We start from the raw sequence: 18,080 nt of genomic DNA, 5'->3' as shown, positions 1-18,080 counted from the left end.
CCACCCCTATGGCGGGGGGGGTCTCATATCTCTCCCCCCCCCCATGGCTAGGGGGGGTCTTACACCCCCTCCCCTATGGCTGGGGGGAGTATCAGATCTCTGTCCCTTTTGGCTGTGGGGGGGTGGTCTCATCTCCCCCTCCCCCATGGCGGGGGAGGGAGCCAGGGCGGTTCGGGGCTGCTCTCTGCCAATCGCCATGTTTCCCGGCCGCCCCCAGCCCGCCTTCCCCGGCGTGGGCCTGAGCTGGCCGGCAGCCGCCCCTGCGTGACCGCCTGTGCCGGGGTCGGGCCCCCCCCGCGCCCGCAGGTGTCTGGACTGAGCAGCCGCCGCTGGGCCGGGCCGGGCCGCTCCCGCTCGGCGACGGCGTGTGGGGCCGGCGGCCGGTGAGTGAGCGCGGCCGGGCCGGGCCGGGCCGGGCCGGGGCCTGGGAGGGCGCCGGGAAGAGCCGGGGGCCGGTCGCAGGTCGCAGGGCCTGGGCAATGCGGTGAGGTGCCTGAACCCCCTAGGCCCCGGGGGGCGGGTCCCAGGGCGGCGTGGGACCGGAGGCGCCTGAATCCCCTCAGCCCGGGGTCACGGAGCCGAGGCGAGGGGGTCCCAGGCAGGGGGGGGCCGGGGGGGCCTGAATACCCTAGGCCCGCGGCGGTCGTGGAGCCGGGGCGGGGAGGGGGTCCCAGGGCCTGGGGCACCGGGGGGATCCCTGAAGCCCGTAGGCTCGCAGGGCCGCGGGAGGTGCCTGAAGCCCCTAGTCCCGGGGAGGGCCCAAGGCGGGGGCTGGAATTAGGGCCGGATGACCCCCCCTCCCCCCGACACACCCACAAAGATGGGGGGGAGGGGGGGGCGTGCGTGGCCTGTCCCCGGCCCTGAGCCGGAGCGTGGCTACAAAACCAGTACAAGGCCGCGAAGCCTCGGGCTCTATTGGAAGCAAGGCGGCCCTCGGGTGCGGGGCGAGCGGAGCGATTTCGTCCCGCCCACCGGCGTGCAGGCGATGGCTGCCACGGGGCGGCTGTGGGTTGAGGCTAGCGGCGCGATTGGTGGAGGGACCTGTCAGTTAGGGGGCAGGGAGGTTGCCAGGTGCATTGTTTTGCAGACGGCCCGGGGTGAGGCTGTGGCGGGGGGGGCGGGGCGGGGCAGGGCAGGGACCTGAAGGGCAGAGTAATGACCCCCATGGGTGCCCACAGCCTGGATTGACAGCGCCTGGCTCTCCAGGTCCTTCACAGCCCTCTGGCAAGTCGGCTCCATTGTACACATGGGGACTAGCCACACACAATCTGGATTTCAATTCCCGTGCTGGAACCAGATCACGCTCCCGGAGCCAGGAATAAAACCCAGGAATCCTGACTCCTAGTTCCCCCATCCCCAGCGTTAACAATTACGCCACACTCCCATCCCAGAGCTGGGAATAGAAGCTAGGAGTCCGGACTCCCAGTTCCCCCAGCTCTGACCAACCACGCTCACTTTCCTGGGCTGGAAATAGATCCCAGGAGCCCTGAGTCCAGTCCCTTTGTCCTAACCATAAGACCACACTCTCTCCCAGAACCAGGAATAGAAGCCTAGAGTCCTGATACCCAGTCTCCCTGCCTTGACCACTAGATTACACTCACGCTCCTGCGCTAGTAATAAAAAGGCCTGGCTCCTACTCCCTGCTGCTTTAATTACAAGGCCATGCTTTACTCCCACATCTATGAACAGAACTCAGTAGTTCTGACTCCTCGTTGCTTTGTCTTTACCACTGGGCCACATGCCTCTCCCCAAAAATGGGAACAGGTGACTGAAAATAAACTGACATTGTTAATCAGCTCCTTTAAATGGGGCCATTTTAACCTCCCCAATGATGGATTGGCTTTAAAAGGTACAACGCCCCATCGGTTCCTCTTCTGTTTGCTGAGCACAGTGTTGATGCCTCCACGCCCCCCGTTGCCACCAAGCATTTCTATAGCCCCATAATTATACACTGTGTGTTACACAACCCAGAACAAAATGCACTGTGTGCCCCAGAGCTCTACAAAGGCATCATAGTCTCAGCCATGTGAGTAGCCTGTGGGGAATAAACTCTGGATCCGCAGATTAAAGTACTGATCTCTGCTGTCCGCCTGCCCCGCACACATGTCCACACACGCTGCTCTTTTTATCCATGGAAGGGCTTTTGCTAGTGATCCCCTTTGGTGTGTGCATTTTGTAACTTTAACTTTCATCCCTTATTTTTAGGTTGGTTTTTTGTTGCCCTGTTCTCCCTGCCAGAAGGCAGCTCGTGGTGGGGGTGACATCTTCCCCAGACAGGAAGCAACAGCTGGAGCAGTTCTTGAGCTAAGGTGACTTCCTCTGAAGGCTGGGTATAGGAATCTGAGAAAAATCCCAATTCTTTGGGTGGAGTAGGTTTAATCCAGGAAGCAGCATGGGAGAGAAGCACCAGCAAGCTGGGCAGTGGGTGAGGTTCATTCTGATGACTGGACCCTGACCTCTGCTAGGGAGTGATGCTTTTGGTGTACCCCTTCCTCAGTGACAGCAGCACGGGAGCTCCCCAGGGCTCCATGTGTCTCTTTGCACAAAGCTGCTGGCTTAGGACAAGATGGGGCATGGTGGCAAAGAGGGGCGAGGATTAGACCTGCTTTAAGGGATAGCAGCATCGTGCCAGGACTCAGCCTTTTGCTGAGGTGACTCTCCTACTGGGAAATTTGACCCCCTCTCCAAATCCATGCCAACACTCTCTGCTTGTGAATATACTTCTGTTGCAGTGACGTTTCCTGCTTTGATCACATTTGGTTCCTCAGTAGGACCCTCCATTTGGATCCTGCCACTTTATTTTTTTGCATTTGATCTGCTTTCATAGCATGAGTATTGTTTTCATTGTCACTTCTGTGTAATTCCCCCAAGTACCATTGGACAAAAGGATTTTATATTCAAAAGAGGCGGCTGTTGTCGGGGTGCCCAAAATTAGAGGCCACTTCCAAAAATGAGGGCGAAAAGGACTGTTGTTACATCCAGGTCCTCTCATATTCCAGGGTTTTGCTTCAGTATTCCCAGCGTGAGTTGAGTTAATCTCATCCACGGGGCAACATCTAGATAGTCAAGTGCGGAGGAGGTTTATCTGAACGTAAAGTTTACGTAGCGTAGCCTGCAGGGCATGGGGAACCCAATCCGTGCTGTGTTAAGGAAAGCTGCAGGGTAATATTAAAGGAACTCTAATCACCCATGTAAAAACAAAGAGGAGTGAGCTAGTAAGAATTGAATCATTCCCCTCCCACAGAAAACCTCAGGAGAGGGGAAATGTTCCTTGTTCCCAACACATTGTTCCCTCCAGGGGAAGGTTTTACAGGCACATGGCTCTTTCAGGGCTGCTGGGATCCTTCCATCAAGCTGAATGAAGCAGCAGTAACTCCTGTGGGGTGTGTTGAAGAAATGCCACGTGCTTGCTAAGGACAGTACTGTGTTGGAGCATTGGCTCTGCTCCCCTCCCACCAGCTGATCAACCCCTAAACCTACCCAGTTCTAACATGCACTATTCACATGGAGGGACATCTGTGGGCTTGGAGAGAGTTGCTTCCCGCCTCTCTCAGAAAGCTTTGCCAAGGGCAGAGTGGAATTTCCTGTTGCAATTTTTAAAGGCTTTGCTTCCACTGGATCAAAATTATTTTACTGTACTGTGTGTAGCTCGGCGCCAGATTCTGATCTGCCTTTTAACCAGTGTAAACCTGGAGTAATGACCCTGAGATTGGTGAATTTACTACAGATTTACAACACCGTAACCGACGCAGAATCTTGCCCACGCAACAGGAATAATTTATAATCTGTGCTGTAGGCTGTGTCGTATGTTTCTCATCTCTTTCCGTCTCACTGCTCTTTACTATCAGGAGCTGTTGCTTATGGCTTTTGCTTAAAATAATTCAGTACAGTTTGGGAACATAAATAATGCAGCACATTCGAATGTGAAAATGCACAGGTGCGAAAATAGTTTGAGGGTGTTTTTTTAAAACAACACAAGACTGGCCAAAAATTGCGTGTGTTAAGGGTTTTACAAAACCTAGTAATAATAGGAATTCTCTCTTATTTACTTTCATAGCCCACTCCCATCAAGGTTCAAAGCAGTTGATTAGAGAACACAGACATTTGTTTGGATTTAAACGTTCTCTTTTAATATTTTCCAGGTTAGTTATCACAGCCTTGGGCTAGTGCCTGAGAACCAGAAAGGAAAACCTGCTGTAAATGAAAACGAAAGCTGTAAAAGTGCAAAACGTAACTAACCCACCCTAGTATGGTCCGTTTAAATGCTTAGATTTAGTGATTGAGGGAGCTGCTGCTAACACACGTAAGGAAATTTCTGATTGCTATTTGGGACCTGATAGTGCAGCCTTTACTCTCACAAGTAGTCCTTACTCATGCAGGTATCCCATGACTTTAGTAGGCCTACTTGTATGAGGAGGGACTACTTACAATCCTGCTTCTTTTGACTTTAGTGATGCAGGACTAGGCCACTTGTGAATATGGGTTGCAGAGTTCGCAAGGGCCCTGATCTAGCAAACACTTGTGCATGAGCATAACTTTTGAGGGGGGAAAATTGCACAAGATCATGCCTCTCTTGGGGGCCTTTGTGCACCTCCTTGGTCAGCCACAATGTACAAGGAAATGTCATGCTGATATGTAACTGCTGTGTGTCTCTCTTGTTCCTGCTTTGTAGTTGGAGGAGTGACAATGGCCCAGGAGACTAATCAAACACAGGTGCCTATGCTGTGTACCACAGGCTGTGGATTCTACGGCAGCCCCCGGACCAATGGGATGTGTTCAGTTTGCTATAAGGAGTATCTACAGAGGCAACAGAGCAGCGGCCGGATAAGCCCCCCAGGTAGAGGAAAGTCCATTGATTGGAAATCTGGGTGCGTGATATTTTATGAAGCCAGGACAGAATGGATGAAATGTAGAGCTGCCTCTCAGCCGATCTGAGAGATCTCTGCCTGAGCATATAAACCAGGCTCTCACAATCCCTGCACTACCTTAATTGTATGCACCCTGATCCAAATTGTTTGTTAGACATGGCTCCCATTCATCACACTCCAGTATGTTGCATGTCCTGACAGTGAGACTCCATGCTGTTCTGCTGCTCCCTCAGCTCCCCAGTTACCACCAGAGACATCAGGCCAGATTCATCCCTGGTGCAAACCCACTGAAGTCAGTGAAATGGCACCAGGGATTAAATTGGCCACTTGGGTTGTCTAGTTTTCTCATCTCAATAGTGCTGACAATCAGAGCAGTGAAATTAAGGATCTGATCCTTGCTACTGAACACATTAGACATGTGACTGAACAGAGAGGCAGCTGTGAAGACAAACTCTGTTCTTCCCATCATTAGCAGGATTCACTCCTGCTGTGGGTTTATGCAGACACTGAGTGTACAGGTACTTAGATAGCAACGTGAGAGATGCCTGATAAATCCCTTGTATAATTTTTATCCCCAGCATAGCAATGCTGTACTTGATTTCACTGTGGGGGATGGTACGCTAAGGAGGTTGTTATTCCTTAAGGAGGATTAGAGAATTCACTAAAGAGTTTGGTTTAGATCCTCAGCCGGTGTAAATCGGTGTGTTTCTGTTTGACAGCAGCTGGGAATCTGGTCCTTTGGCTTTAAGCAGTGGCAAAATAACATTTGGGTTCAAGATAACGTAGGCGCCTGCAGCGTCCCTTTAAGGGCCCTTTCAAAGGGCATGTCTGTCTCGAGGTGGAGAATGGGGCAGGTTGGTTTCTCAGTACCAAGAAACTGAGAGGGGAACTCTCAAAGAAGCCTGATCCTGCAGGGAGCTGAGCAGCCTTCCATTGAAGCCAATGGGAGTTGAGGGTAGGTTCCTTTGGGGGTAGGTTCTCCTCATCATCCATCAAAGCCTCAGGAGCAGCTGAAACCTCAGTGGATGATCCCTTTGGCTCTTGTGGCAAAAACAGCTTGAGTTGGTGAGAAGGGTTTTGTGATCCTGGGTCTGAAGGACACCAAGTGAATCAGGAATTCATTTCTGAGCCTTGCTTGCTGTCCCTTGGCTATTGGTTAACGTCTGTGGAGCTTGCTGATATTTCTGATTGTTCACTGAGAATGTGGGGTTTTGTCTTAGCAGCAAATGGTCCCAGCAACAGCCCTGTGGCTTCAGATTCCATCCCAGGGCAGGGCACAGAGGGAGACCTGACGCCTGAAGATGTGAAAACCAGGTAGGGGCAAGAAACTCTATGCGGATCTACCAGCAATAGCTGTGGGACCAGGAGAGAGGTTTTTATTCTCTCCCTTACAGCTGATTAGCTTTTCTAAAACAGTCTGGGTCTAAAGAGATCACTGACTGTTCACCTCCCAGACACCAGGGCCAGCATCCAAGCTTCTAATGCCCCAAAGGTGACTAGCTGACATATGGGGCCAGGTATGAAAGGCACCTGTGAGTATCCTTCCACCTCCATGCAGGTGCTGCTTGGAGCTTTGCTGAGGTTAACCCTGTCTGATCCTTTTCCTCTCCACCTGCTTCATTTCAGAGGAGCATCCTGTCTGTACAGACAAGCCACAGGGCCTGACTCTTTACACCAGCCTGAGAGGAGAATAATTCCATTGAAGTCAGTGGAACTATAGGTGTAAAAATGCTGTGAATGAGAGGAACACAATACTTCGGGAGGTCCACAATAGACCTCCCTATGTGTGGCTAATGTACCGGTGCAGCACCTGGATACAGGAGTGATGTGTGTTCTAGAAAACCCCTGGAGGGCTGGAATGAGACATAGGAGAATCAGACCTATTGTCTCCAGTTCATTACTGTAAAGTTCAGCAGAGTTCTGTCCTTAATTTGATTGAGGGAGCTGACTGCCTGGGTGTGTTCACTTCAGCGGCTGAATGCAGGGGAGGCCAGCCCAGCTCCTCATTTGGAAGGGGCTGTTGATGAAAGAGAGAAACCGGCCTTGCCTCTTTTCTAGAGGGAATGAAAAACCCACCAGATCAAATCCATCCCCACTGTAATTCCATTGATGGCTGTTAACCCAGGGTTGAATTCTGCTCATAGCTTTCAAGGGCTCCAGATAGTATTAAATTCAAAACCAATGATACAGATGTGTCTGAAACAGACTTTAATAAATGGAAGGAAAAACATCCAGGGCTTAGACTCTTCGAGGGAGAAGAATCAGGTGGATTTCTGACCCAGAATACTAAGTTGTAGTACATAGAAATACCATGCCCATTTCTACACACACGGCTCTGCCTGTGCACCCTAGGCAGAATCCCAAAACCCGCTGTATTCAAATCCCATTGGTCTGTCCCAGCTGCTTCATCTCTCACACCACCCCTGCTGTTCTCACTCAGCTTTGCCATAGCTGTACAATCCTCACCAGAAGCTGTTCCAGTCCTGGACCTCTCTCTGTGGACTGTGAATCCTGTCCATGGCCTTGGGATTAGGGGGGAGGAGGAAGGCTGAGATCATCACAAATTCATTCCATTTGAGTCCTAAGAGAAACTTGACCCAAAGTCTCCAGAGAAGAAAGGTTAAATGATTGACCTACCGTGCCGCTGCACTTTCTGTGAATGTAATGAAGTTAATTTTATGAGCTGAAGATGCCTCTCACATAACTGCTCATCAGAGGAAAATATTTCTGTTTGCCCTGTGGTTTGTTTGTTGTTGTGAATACTCCCAGCACTCAGACTCCTGTGACCCATCAGATGACGGCCATGAGCATATCCAGAGAGGAAACCAGCAGCGAGACGGTCGGATACATTAGCACAGAAGAAACCTCATCAGCATCTTCCTCATCAGGTAGTCAGCTGATTAAGACGTGGCACGAGTATAAATGACAATCCAATTTTAAGCAGCAAATAAAATAGTAGCCAGGAACACAGGGAGGAGTCATACGTGTACGATCTGTAGCTAAGATCTAGGGGAAAGGGTTGGAAAGGCTTTTCCTCATTGCCTGAGGTTGAGGCCTAATAGATCACTCTGTGGGCTGAGAACTGACTAGCCACCAACCTTCAAATACCTGGCGGCCAGATAATCTTCCATGATTTCTGTCTTTTTAAATGTGAGAACACCTGGAAGCAACCCACTGCTGGGTGTGCCCCTCTCTGTGGTTGCATGCTGAGTTCTGTGCCATCTCTCTCGAGGAATGAGTGGCGATCGATCCAGTGCAGGTTAATGGCAGAGGACTAGGAAATAGGACTCCTGGGTTCTATTTCCGGCTATCCTGGTGACTCACTCTGTGACCACAGGCGAGTCACTGAGCAGTTGCGTTCCTCACTTAGCCATTTCACAGATCGGTAAGGTTCAAACCCACCTGCCTCACAGAGATGTTTGTAAAGAGGAGAAGTGCAAGAGTCAGTGCTAAGTAGGGAACGGCTTCTTTCTGGTCAGTTACAATTGGTTTGGAGCCCTAACAGCGCCACACACTGCCATGGAGACGCTCCCCTCCAGTCCGAAGCCATGGTTATTTAACCCACACCACCTGTTTGTTCCTGTGCAAACTTTTTTTAAAAAATGGAGTGTTGGTGGCCATTAAAGGAAGCAGATCCTGCTGCCGGATTCAACCATTGGCTCAATATAGTGACAGCTTTTCTTTTCTTTCGGGCACAGAGCAAGAACATGGGAAGAGTAGGTTAGGCTAGGGTGGGGGTGGGGGTGGTTTCTGGCAAGCGGTGCAAAGATGGAGGTAGCCTAGTCTGGTGGAAAAGGCAGTGGGCAGGGAGTTGGGAGACCTGGCTTCTCTTCCTGGCCACTGACTCATTGCGTGGTCATCACAGCAAGACACTGTTGGAGGTAGGTCTGCACTGCAGCGGGGGGGAGGGGTGTGTGGGATGCGCTGTGCCTCATTCATGCAGACGTACCTGCACTAACTGCGCTCTAGCTAGCTTGATAAAAACAGCCTTGAGGATGTGGCAGCATGGGCTGCACAAGTCCTCCTTACCCTCCGGGGTGTGTGCTCGCTTGTCCTGCCTGCACTGAAGCTCACTCCACTGCATCCTCCTGGCTGTTTTCAGTGAGCTAACAAGGTTACGGCTAGCATGGGTACATCTGCACGATCCACAGATCGCACCCCTGGCTACGGTGTAGATGTAGCCTTTGTCTTCAAGGGCTAGACTTTCTAAGGTGTTTAGTCACCTAAAGATGCAGATAGGTGCCTAGTGGGAGTTTCCAAAGTGCCTAGGCTGGTTAGGCGCCGAACTCCCATGGATCTCAACGGGAGACTGGTGCCAGCCTGCTTAGGTGCTTTTGGAAGTCCAACATGGCACCTAAATACCTTTGAAAACCTGGCCCTTAGAGCCTCAGGGTTCCCACAGGTAGAGTAGGGATAGTGGTGCTTACTTACCTGCATAAAGCATTTTATTTCACTAGGAGGGTGGTGAAGCACTGGAATGGGTTCTCTAGGGAGATGGTGGAATCTCCTTCCTTAGAGGTTTTTAAGCCCCATCTGGACAAAACCCTGGCTGGGATGATTTAGTTGGGGTTGGTCCTGCTTTGAGCAAGGGGTTGGATTAGATACCTCCTGAGGTCCCTTCCAACCCTGATATTCTATGAGTCTATGAGACCTACAGATGAAACATGCTGTGTAAGTGTGAACATTCATTATTTATTTAGCTAAGCTAAAGCCCTGAACTGGGACTTGGGAGATCTGGATCTCAGACAAGTCATGTGATCTCTTTACCTCGATTCTCCATCCGTAAAATGGAGATAATGTCTCTCACCTTTCTCTGTTGTCTAGATGATAAGCTCTTTGGGGCAGGTATTTTCTCTCGCTGTATGTATGTACAGCTCCTAGTCCCAATCTCCATTAGGGCCTCTAGGTGCTAGTGTAACAAAAACAATACATAGAAATGTTCCCTGGTGTGGAAGGGAGGTAAGGAAATTCTCCCCTCCTCTCTTTGTTCCAGAGACCCTCCTTGAAATATCCCAGAACTCTGCTGAGGGTGAGAAGACTTCAGAAAAACCCAAACCGAAAAAGAATCGCTGTTTCACTTGCCGGAAGAAGATCGGGCTAACTGGTAAGACGCAATGGGGAAAGTGGCCTCTGGCCAAGAACGGTACCTGCCTGCTTTAGGGAAAGCAGATTTTTGAATCCCTGAGGTGGTATCTATTTTCAGACATTATTGTAGAGTTTCATAAGCATACATCCATATCTCCTGGTTCTGTGATCCTCTCTGATTTCACAAGATAAGCAGAGTTGGGGTGAGTCAGTGTTTGGAGGTGAAATTTCCAAGGGATGTGTTGGCATCACAAGAAATGTGGGTGAATTGGTCGGTGGGATGCTGTCCTTTGAACAATACTGAACCCATAGCCTTAGCTTTCCCAAGCAGTGGCAGAGTGCAAGTGACACAATTCTCGTCTGTTTCCTTGCTGCTCTGAGCAGTCCAATAGCAAACTGAGCCGCGCCTCTCAGTTTCGCTCAGCTGCTGCTCGGCAAAGCCTCCTGCAGAAGAAAAGGCAAAGGAGCTGGCTGTCTGCAGAGTTCGGAAGACAGCTGGTGATTGTGGGTGCCTCAGTAGTTGGGTCCCCAATTTGAGACATCTTAAAAGGGTCTGGTCTTCAGAAAGTACCCACCCTCTGAAAATCAGGCCCTTTTAAGATCTCGCAAGTTGAAGGTACCTGAAATCTTAAGTCACTCTTGAAAATCTTGGTCTCTTTATTCACTGGAAAGCTAAAGTGATGCGCTAGACCCTGGCATACCAGAGAAGGAGGCGAGTACGTGTGTGGATTTTTTTAAGCCCTTTGTACTTTCTGCCTAATGCTGAGAGGCCACTGAGGAAATGTGAGCCTCTTGCAGATGTCGCTACGGACAGATAAGGCCCGGGCACAAGCTGAGCTCAGTTAAGACTGGCTATAGGGAAGCCTGGGTAATCTAAGAATGTATCTACACATTCATTTTGCAATAGGGATGTTTGGAATTCGTTCACTGGCAGTCCAGGTCTGGAACAGTCTTCCAAGGGGAATGATGGGGGCAAAAAAATCTTAACTGGCTTCAAGACTGAGCTTGCTAAGTCTCTGGAGGGGATAGTATGATGAGACTGCCTACAATGGCATGTAGCCGATCAGCAACTGCTAGCAGCAAATCTCTCCACTTGAAGGTTTAAACAAGGACGTCAGTAACTCACCTAGATGTGAGGACGTCAGTAAGTCACCCAGAGGTCAGGGGTCTATTACAGGAGTGGGTGGGTGAGGTTCCTGCAGCCTGCGATGTGCAGGAGATGATCATGATGGTCCTTCTGGCCGTAAAGTCTAGGAGTCTGAGGTCCAGTGAGAGACATTGTCAGAGGGGCAGGAGAAGGGAGGGCTTGCCCTGCTGGTACTGGTTCTTCACTCCCCAGGGCTGTCAATCCTGCACTGTTTCCTAGCACTCTGTTCACTTATATATATACAGCTGTTCCTTGGAAAGAGGGAACTTGACTTGCCAGCTGGCTGGGCCCTCTACCCTTCAGCCCAGGTATAGTCAGTCTTTTGTTGCAGACAAGGGTCCTATCTACCAGTGACTCCCGACATACCCCAGGGACTGTCTGCTACTCTGGGTTTCTATAGTGCTTAGTTCAATGGGGCTCCCTTTTTGGTTGGTCCTTAGCCACTACCATAATAACCATGATCAGCGTAACATGGGACCGGCGCTCTAGGCTGGGTTTTTCAAAAGCACTCGGTGTTGGCCTCGCTCTGTGGAAGTCAGCGGTCAAATCCCTACTGAGAGTAACAGGGGCAAAGTTAGGCCAGGAATGAGCACTTGAGAATTTGCCCCCCAAACCTCTGCCTGCCTCTGAAAATCAGTCGGACTCTGACTGTTCGATGAAAGCAAGATCAAGCTATTTGTTATGACCCCTTGGAGCTTAATGGTGAAAAAGTAACAGGGTTGTTCTAGGTAAGCAGCATTAATCAGGTCCTGTAAGATGTTACAGGCAAGAGAATGCACTAAGCAATTAACTTGGCTGAGTTTCCTTATCAAAAACAGTATTCCCCTCAAATTTCTCCACCATTTAATCTTTCCCTGGAAAAAGTGAACCCCTGAGCTGCGGAGGTCACGCTGTTTGAGCAGAGCTCTCTCCTCTTTAACCTAGTTATAGATTGTGATTAGCAACATGAAATTTACACATGAGCCTTTGCTTTAACCGGCATTAAGGTCCCATGCGCGAGATAAGCCCGAGGTCTTTCTGCAGTGCCTGGCACAACGAAGCCCTCATCTCGATTTGCAGCCTTTGAGCGCTATCATATAAATCTTATTAGCATGTCCACTTCCGGGTACTCAGAGGAGGGGAAATATACTCTTTGTGCAGGCTCTCCAGAGTGGGATGCCCTCCTGGAAGGGAAGCTGCTTTCTTAACTAGTATGTTTAAAGGTCGAACCCCCCGCCCCACACACACACCCACACACCACCACCACCACCACCACCCCCGTCTTATGGGAATATTGGGTAGCTCACAGAATTCCTGTGAATCAGGAGAAGCCAGGTCAGTACCTGTGTCCTTGGATTCTCAGGTGGGGATAAATTCATACATCACACCGGCATCTTGGAAATTGTTCCATAGCATGTCGCTTCCAGAAAGGTGCTCCAGGCTGCAGCATTGTCCAGTGGTTAAAGTGCTGGCCTCAAGCTAGGAGACCGGGGTTTTGCTCGGCTGCTGAACTGGAGCAGATTACTTCCCTGCTCTGTGCCTGGACTCCCCAGTCTAGAACACTGGGATCATGGTACCGGTTAAAACACCTTTGAAAAACATTGTCTGAGAGCTAAACTAAATGATTAAATGACAGACTTCCGAGGCTTAGGTAGCTGAGTAGTTCATGTGTGTAGTTGATTCCATCCAAAGGCACCAGAGGTATTAGCCATAAAACCCAGTTCTCTGGAAAATTTCCCAGGGGACCAATGATCAGATTTGGACATGGTTGTAGCTAGCACGGTTCTGTGGATAAAGCAGACCTAAAATGTCCAAGGAGTAACCAGTCTGTTACCTAGTATCTAGCGAAATCCATCAAAATACAGCACAACCTCAATTATCTGAGCTTCAGCAAACTGGTGTCTGAAACAGGGTCATTTCCCCATAGTCCATTATCTTTGGTTATTCAAACGCTTTCAGTGCTGCTGCTGCCTTCGGCCTGCCCTTTGAATGGGTTGTGCTGTAAATCTAACGTGGCACACTGTACTTTGAGCCACTCCTCCTGCCATCAGGGCACAAAAGAGCTGACTCCTGGTCAGCAGAAATTTGAGAACAGGAAGCCTGATCTTTACTGGAAGCCTGTTGACGTGCTGTGACCTCCAACCTTGGCTTCTGATTGGTTCACTAGCCCTCCTCATCTCCAGAGAATGTGGGAGCGCAGGGGCAGTAGGCCCTGTTAAAAACCTTTTCCCACCGTTCAGGACAGCTGGCCCAGTCACAGGAAACCAAATGACGTGATGGCCGAGTCACTGCCCCGTGGCAGCATCTGAGCTGCCCTGGATAACCAGGGGGATCCACGGGGGACTCGCAGGCAGCTAGGTGCCTACTCTGACCTTTTTTTAGGCATAAATGGGGTGTCACTGTGTGCTAAGAGCCAACCCTCTCGCCCTATTTGTGTCACCTCCCTGCCCTGATGGTTAATGATTAGCTCTGCTTTGTCTCTCTGGAATTCACCTATCCAGGTTTTGACTGCCGCTGCGGGAACCTGTTCTGTGCCATCCACCGGTACTCTGACATGCACAGCTGCCCGTATGACTACAAGGCGGAGGCAGCTGAGAAGATCCGCAAGGAGAACCCCATTATTGTGGCAGAGAAGATCCAGAAGTTGTGAAGGAAGCTGAGCATTGAGTACTGGAGCCTTGTGGTGTGGCACTCCTCCCACCCCCGCTCCCTTCCCCCCAAGGTGTCTGGGATCCTGCCAGGAGGTGAGGAGACTCAGCAGCCCCCTGGGGCTCCTTTCCCCCCACTTCTTTTCCTCTAACCGTCGCTCAGTTGACCTGTTTTTAACCCGTCTTCAACAAGAAAAGGGATCTGCACATACCCCGCCTGCCCCCGATGTTAAGAGCTTTGGACTTGTCTTCCAGCAGGGCTGCGCACACAGCTCACTCAGCGTGGAGTTCAGCAGCCCTTCCGTTCTGTCCACAGCCCTGTGCTTTGCAAACGGGAGCCTGCTGTGAGTGTGGTGAGTCACTGCAGCACCTCGCTCTCCACCCGGGTGACGCAAGGAAGCTCAGCAGCAGCAAACGTCATCTCCTCTCCCGCTGAGGCCTTTGGTCTCAGACACAGGGAAAGGATTCTGTCCCCATTACAGCTCTGAATTTTCTCCCTTCCTCTTAAGCAGCTGTTGGTGTCGCGGCAGAATATTAAGCAGTGACGGTTGGTACAGCATTATGAGCTCGCGGACGCTGCAGCCAAATGTGAGAGTCACACTCGTGAGCTAGGAACGTTAAGGAAAGACCCACAAATGCCTCTTTCCTTTCCCCAGGCTTTGTGGGATGCTGGGCTCAGCTGCGGGGGCTGCATTCAATGCTCCAGCTAGATGCACAGCACTAGCCTTGTGTTTCAGACTCGCCCATGCGCAGTTGTTGGCTGCTTACTGAGCAAGGCCAATTGTAGCCCCACTGAAGCCCACGCGCCAATTACCCCATTCACCCTTCCCACCCTTTACCTTCTGCCTTATTGTGTGATTCTCTCTTATCAGGGTTGTGCGCAAAACTCAGACCAGCAATCCTCCTCCTCCTCCCTTTGCTGCACGCATGCAAATCTCAGAGAGCTCTGTCCTCCCTCAAGGCCTCGCTGATATTCAGTGAGACTCTCTCTCGAGTGGGTGGATCTGGTGGGAAATCCCACTGAGCCGCCAACCTCTCCCAGCTCACTGCTTGTTTTCCAGGGTGCAGTGGTAGTGGCGGATCCTCGGCTGTTGTGAATCAGGGCCTCTCCATTGCCTTATAGCAGCTGAATATGCCTGCTTAGGAACTTCTACCGTTCTGAGCCATACGGGTCCTCCCAGGTGTGGTTCCAAAGGGGCTGAGTTTGGACACCTCTGCGTCCCAGATTGAGGTGCCAATCCTGGATTCGAGGAGGGAAAGGGAATGTTGGAAATTCACAGGATCTGGCCCTTGATTAGATTTGAAAAGAGGATTCGGGGGGGGGGGGGGGGGGGGAGTTGTGAAATCCACTTCTGTGCGGCGCGCCACCCCCACACCTGTGCGCCACCAAAATCCCACTTCCTTTTCTGTGCTGAGCAGGACTTGGTATGTAGGCGCTGGGCTGGCTCCCTGCAGAGGAGTGAATTTCACCCGGGCCACGCAGCAGCTCTCACCCCAGGAATCAGTCTGCCACTGCTGCTTTGAGGGATCCCTTAGATGGGAGCATTAGGAGATGGCTCGTTTCTGGCCTGTCTACAGGACCCAACAAACTGAACGAGCCACGAATTCCAGAAGCAAAGGAAGTGAAATGAGCCCCCGGAGAACAAAGCAACTAAAATGCCTCTGCCCCACTTTTAAACTATCCCACATGATAAACTGTTTCCTTAAACATCGACTTTGTAGTAAAAGTGCAAAGAGCAGTTCAATTCCCTGGGCCAGACCTGAGCTGCTGTAAAGCAATACTGAAATCCACGCGGCCTGGCCCATTCACACCAGCGGGGGATAAAGATTTTTAATTTTTCTACCTGGATCCAGCCAAATCAGTCTCTCCCCTCCTCGTCCTAGCAGCATTCCCTGCAGAAGGTACCAAGGGGAAAGAATTCAAGGGCTAAATTCTGGGCTCAGTAACACTGGTGTAAATCCAGAGTAACTACAGTGGCGATAGAGAGCCTGATTCGCTAGTGCCACCCTCTCCAGTCTTACACTGGTGTGACTCCATTGATCTGCATGGAGCTAGTGCATAAAACTAGAGTAACGCATTGGTGAATCTGTTCCGCTCTATGCAAATCCGGAGTAGCTCCATTGACTTCAGTGCAGACACGCCAGTGTGAACTGGCTGTTTTGCCATGAAGTCAGCGGTGCTTCTTGGGATTGGTGCTCTAGGCAGGCCCAGCTGAGGATCCAGCCTGGAGCACCAATCCCAAGGAGCACCGCTGACTTCATGGCAAAGTCTTGTTTTGGTTTCAGCAGAGGCACTCTAGGTGTGTGCCAAGGTAACACAGCAGTTAATCAGGGCTAGGCTGTAAACACAGCACCTGTGTTGTCGTCTATGCAGAAAGCTGGAATATCTCCGCTGGAGTCATTCTGGATATACACGGATGCTTCTGAGACCAGCATCGGGTCTCCAGCAGTTTGGGGCCGTATAACCAGTGTTGGGGGTTGGTTTCCTTCTGCGCCATCCTTTTGTTAGCCTATGTGGGCTCGTTTGGTCTTGTGTTTAATTCAAGCCAGGAGCGTGAACACTAGTGGTTTCTTCCTCCCATCAGACACTTGCTGGCTCCCACTTGTCTTGAGCCAAGCAGAAACCCCACTTTCTTTATAGAGAGAGATTTTTATTGGTGAAAAGGGTCTGCTGCACCATGGCTGGCTTGGTCCCCTAACCTGGCCCCTTCCAGCATGGCCATGGGAGCCCTGGAACCATTCTCTGATCACACACTTTCAGTAGCGTTCACATTAAGCCTGGGAATTCTTTACCGGGGGGAAGGGTGGTTCATTGTGGACGGAAGCCCAAGCAGTGATAAACCAGCCCTCTGTTTCTCCACCACTTCCTCTATTTATGTCTTCTTCCTAGAAAGTATGATACCAGATATGTAAATATTAATATATTCTAGTTTGCTTGGATGGTGTCAACTGCTCTTTGTGTTGCTGTGGCTCGAGAGCTCTCTGGCCACCCGCCATTTGAGCTGATGTCTTGCGAGTGAACTACTGACTACCCCAGGAATAGCTGCGTGATAACGTGTTCGTTCCCTTTCCCCGTTCAAGTGCCACTGTATTGTTCATCTCCAGTCAGCGTTGGCAGAGCGCTTTGAGATCTCCAGATGACAAGCGCCGTAGAAGAGCCGGGTACTATGATGAGTGGCTGGGTGGGGTTTTCCCCAAAACACATTGCATCTGTTTCTTATCTCGCTCGCCCCAAGATAAATCAGGAGTAGCTCCGATGGAATCAGCGGGCCTGATTCTTTGCCTTCTTCCTTGGGTCATTTAGAGCTGTCTAAAGGGAATGTTAAAACGGTGGCGTTCTGAATTGCCTGTGAATTTCTGTCCATTCCCTTTGGGGCACCTGGCATTGGCCACAGTCAGAAGACCGGATACTGGGCTAGATGGACCTTTGATCTGACCCAGTATGGCCGTTCTTATGTGTTTTACACACCCACTGCACTGATGTAAATGAAGGTGCAAGGGGTTGGGGGGCCAGCGGCATTAGACTGATGTGAGTTAGTTCAGATCAGGCCCTATCACATTCCTGCTTTATTAATCTCTTTCAGATGATCTGCAGGTCTGACTTGTCACAGGCGGCGGCTGGGGTTGGCTGCACTAAAGCAGCGTCTCAAGTCAAAGGGGCTTTGCTGCTACCGAGTGGGGCGTGATGAGTCTTGCCTTGCTAGCTGGCTTTTAAAGTGCCTGAGTTGCTGTCCGTCCCTGGCACATGCGTCCGACAAAGTGGATTCACAGCTTCTGCTCCAATACGTCTGTCAGTCTATAAGGTGCCCCAGGACGCTTTGCCGCTTGTTCTGTCCCCATCGCTCCTGTCCTGCAGTGCAGTTCCTCTTGGGTTGAACGTTAGGCTGGGTATGTGCTGTAGTCGGAGGGGAGATTGCAGACTGTGTGTAGACACACACATGCTAGTGTTCATCTAGCTAACGTGGGTGCTGGAGCAGTGAAGCCGCCATATCGTGGACTTCAGCCCAGGTGAGCTGTTGGAAGCCGTACCTAGGGTACCTGGTGGCCTTGTACAGGGCTCTGCTGGGGCTTTGCCGCTGTTTGTACCCGAGCTAGCTGGACTAAAGTGAGCTTGGGTGTGTCTGCCCATGCCGCGGTCACGCTCCGTGATTGCGGTGCAGACACACCCTGAGAGTCAGCTGGAGCCCAGGAACACAAAGCTACAAGGGGTCAGTGAAACTCCCATGCCCACCCTCCCCGATTTGTCCTGCCCAACCCTAACCAAGGCCTTTCCAGACAAGTGCCAGGCTGTCACTCGCCTTGCCGCTTTTCGGGGATGGTGCTCGGAGGTGCCCATCCTTGGTGCCTGATGGA

General features: G+C 51.0%; 1 protein-coding gene across 2 annotated transcripts; it reads left to right on the top strand.

Moving 5' to 3' along the window:
- The first annotated feature begins 200 nt into the window (after nucleotides 1-200).
- On the top strand, nucleotides 201-16,665 carry LOC311512976 (AN1-type zinc finger protein 5-like). 2 transcript variants are annotated; one of them, XM_084614482.1, is made up of 7 exons: nucleotides 201-383; nucleotides 2,206-2,309; nucleotides 4,673-4,837; nucleotides 6,092-6,182; nucleotides 7,638-7,756; nucleotides 9,862-9,972; nucleotides 13,581-16,665. In XM_084614482.1, exons 3-7 carry the CDS (start codon nucleotides 4,687-4,689, stop codon nucleotides 13,727-13,729), a joined length of 621 nt encoding a protein of 206 aa, XP_084470608.1. In that variant the 5' UTR covers nucleotides 201-383; nucleotides 2,206-2,309; nucleotides 4,673-4,686; the 3' UTR covers nucleotides 13,730-16,665. The 2 variants fall into 2 exon arrangements, with proteins under 2 accessions (XP_084470608.1, XP_084470607.1); XM_084614481.1 differs by having other exon boundaries at nucleotides 6,089-6,182.
- Nucleotides 16,666-18,080: the final 1,415 nt, after the last annotated feature.

This window comes from Lepidochelys olivacea (assembly GCF_965140295.1).
Source record: "Lepidochelys olivacea isolate rLepOli2 genome assembly, chromosome: 25".
Classification (NCBI taxonomy): domain Eukaryota; kingdom Metazoa; phylum Chordata; order Testudines; family Cheloniidae; genus Lepidochelys; species Lepidochelys olivacea.
The sequence above is the reverse complement of the archived record's forward strand: the minus strand, read 5'-3'. Positions and strand labels throughout refer to the sequence as shown.

What these genes read in the sequence shown, in the direction of transcription:
- LOC311512976 (XM_084614481.1), top strand. Translation starts at nt 4,687, where the DNA reads ATGGCCCAGGAGACTAATCAAACACAGGTGCCTATGCTGTGTACCACA. An exon ending in CGGCCGGATAAGCCCCCCAG is followed by an intron (nt 4,838 to 6,088) that starts GTAGAGGAAAGT and finishes GTTTTGTCTTAG; the next exon opens with CAGCAAATGGTCCCAGCAAC. An exon ending in GAAGAAGATCGGGCTAACTG is followed by an intron (nt 9,973 to 13,580) that starts GTAAGACGCAAT and finishes TCACCTATCCAG; the next exon opens with GTTTTGACTGCCGCTGCGGG.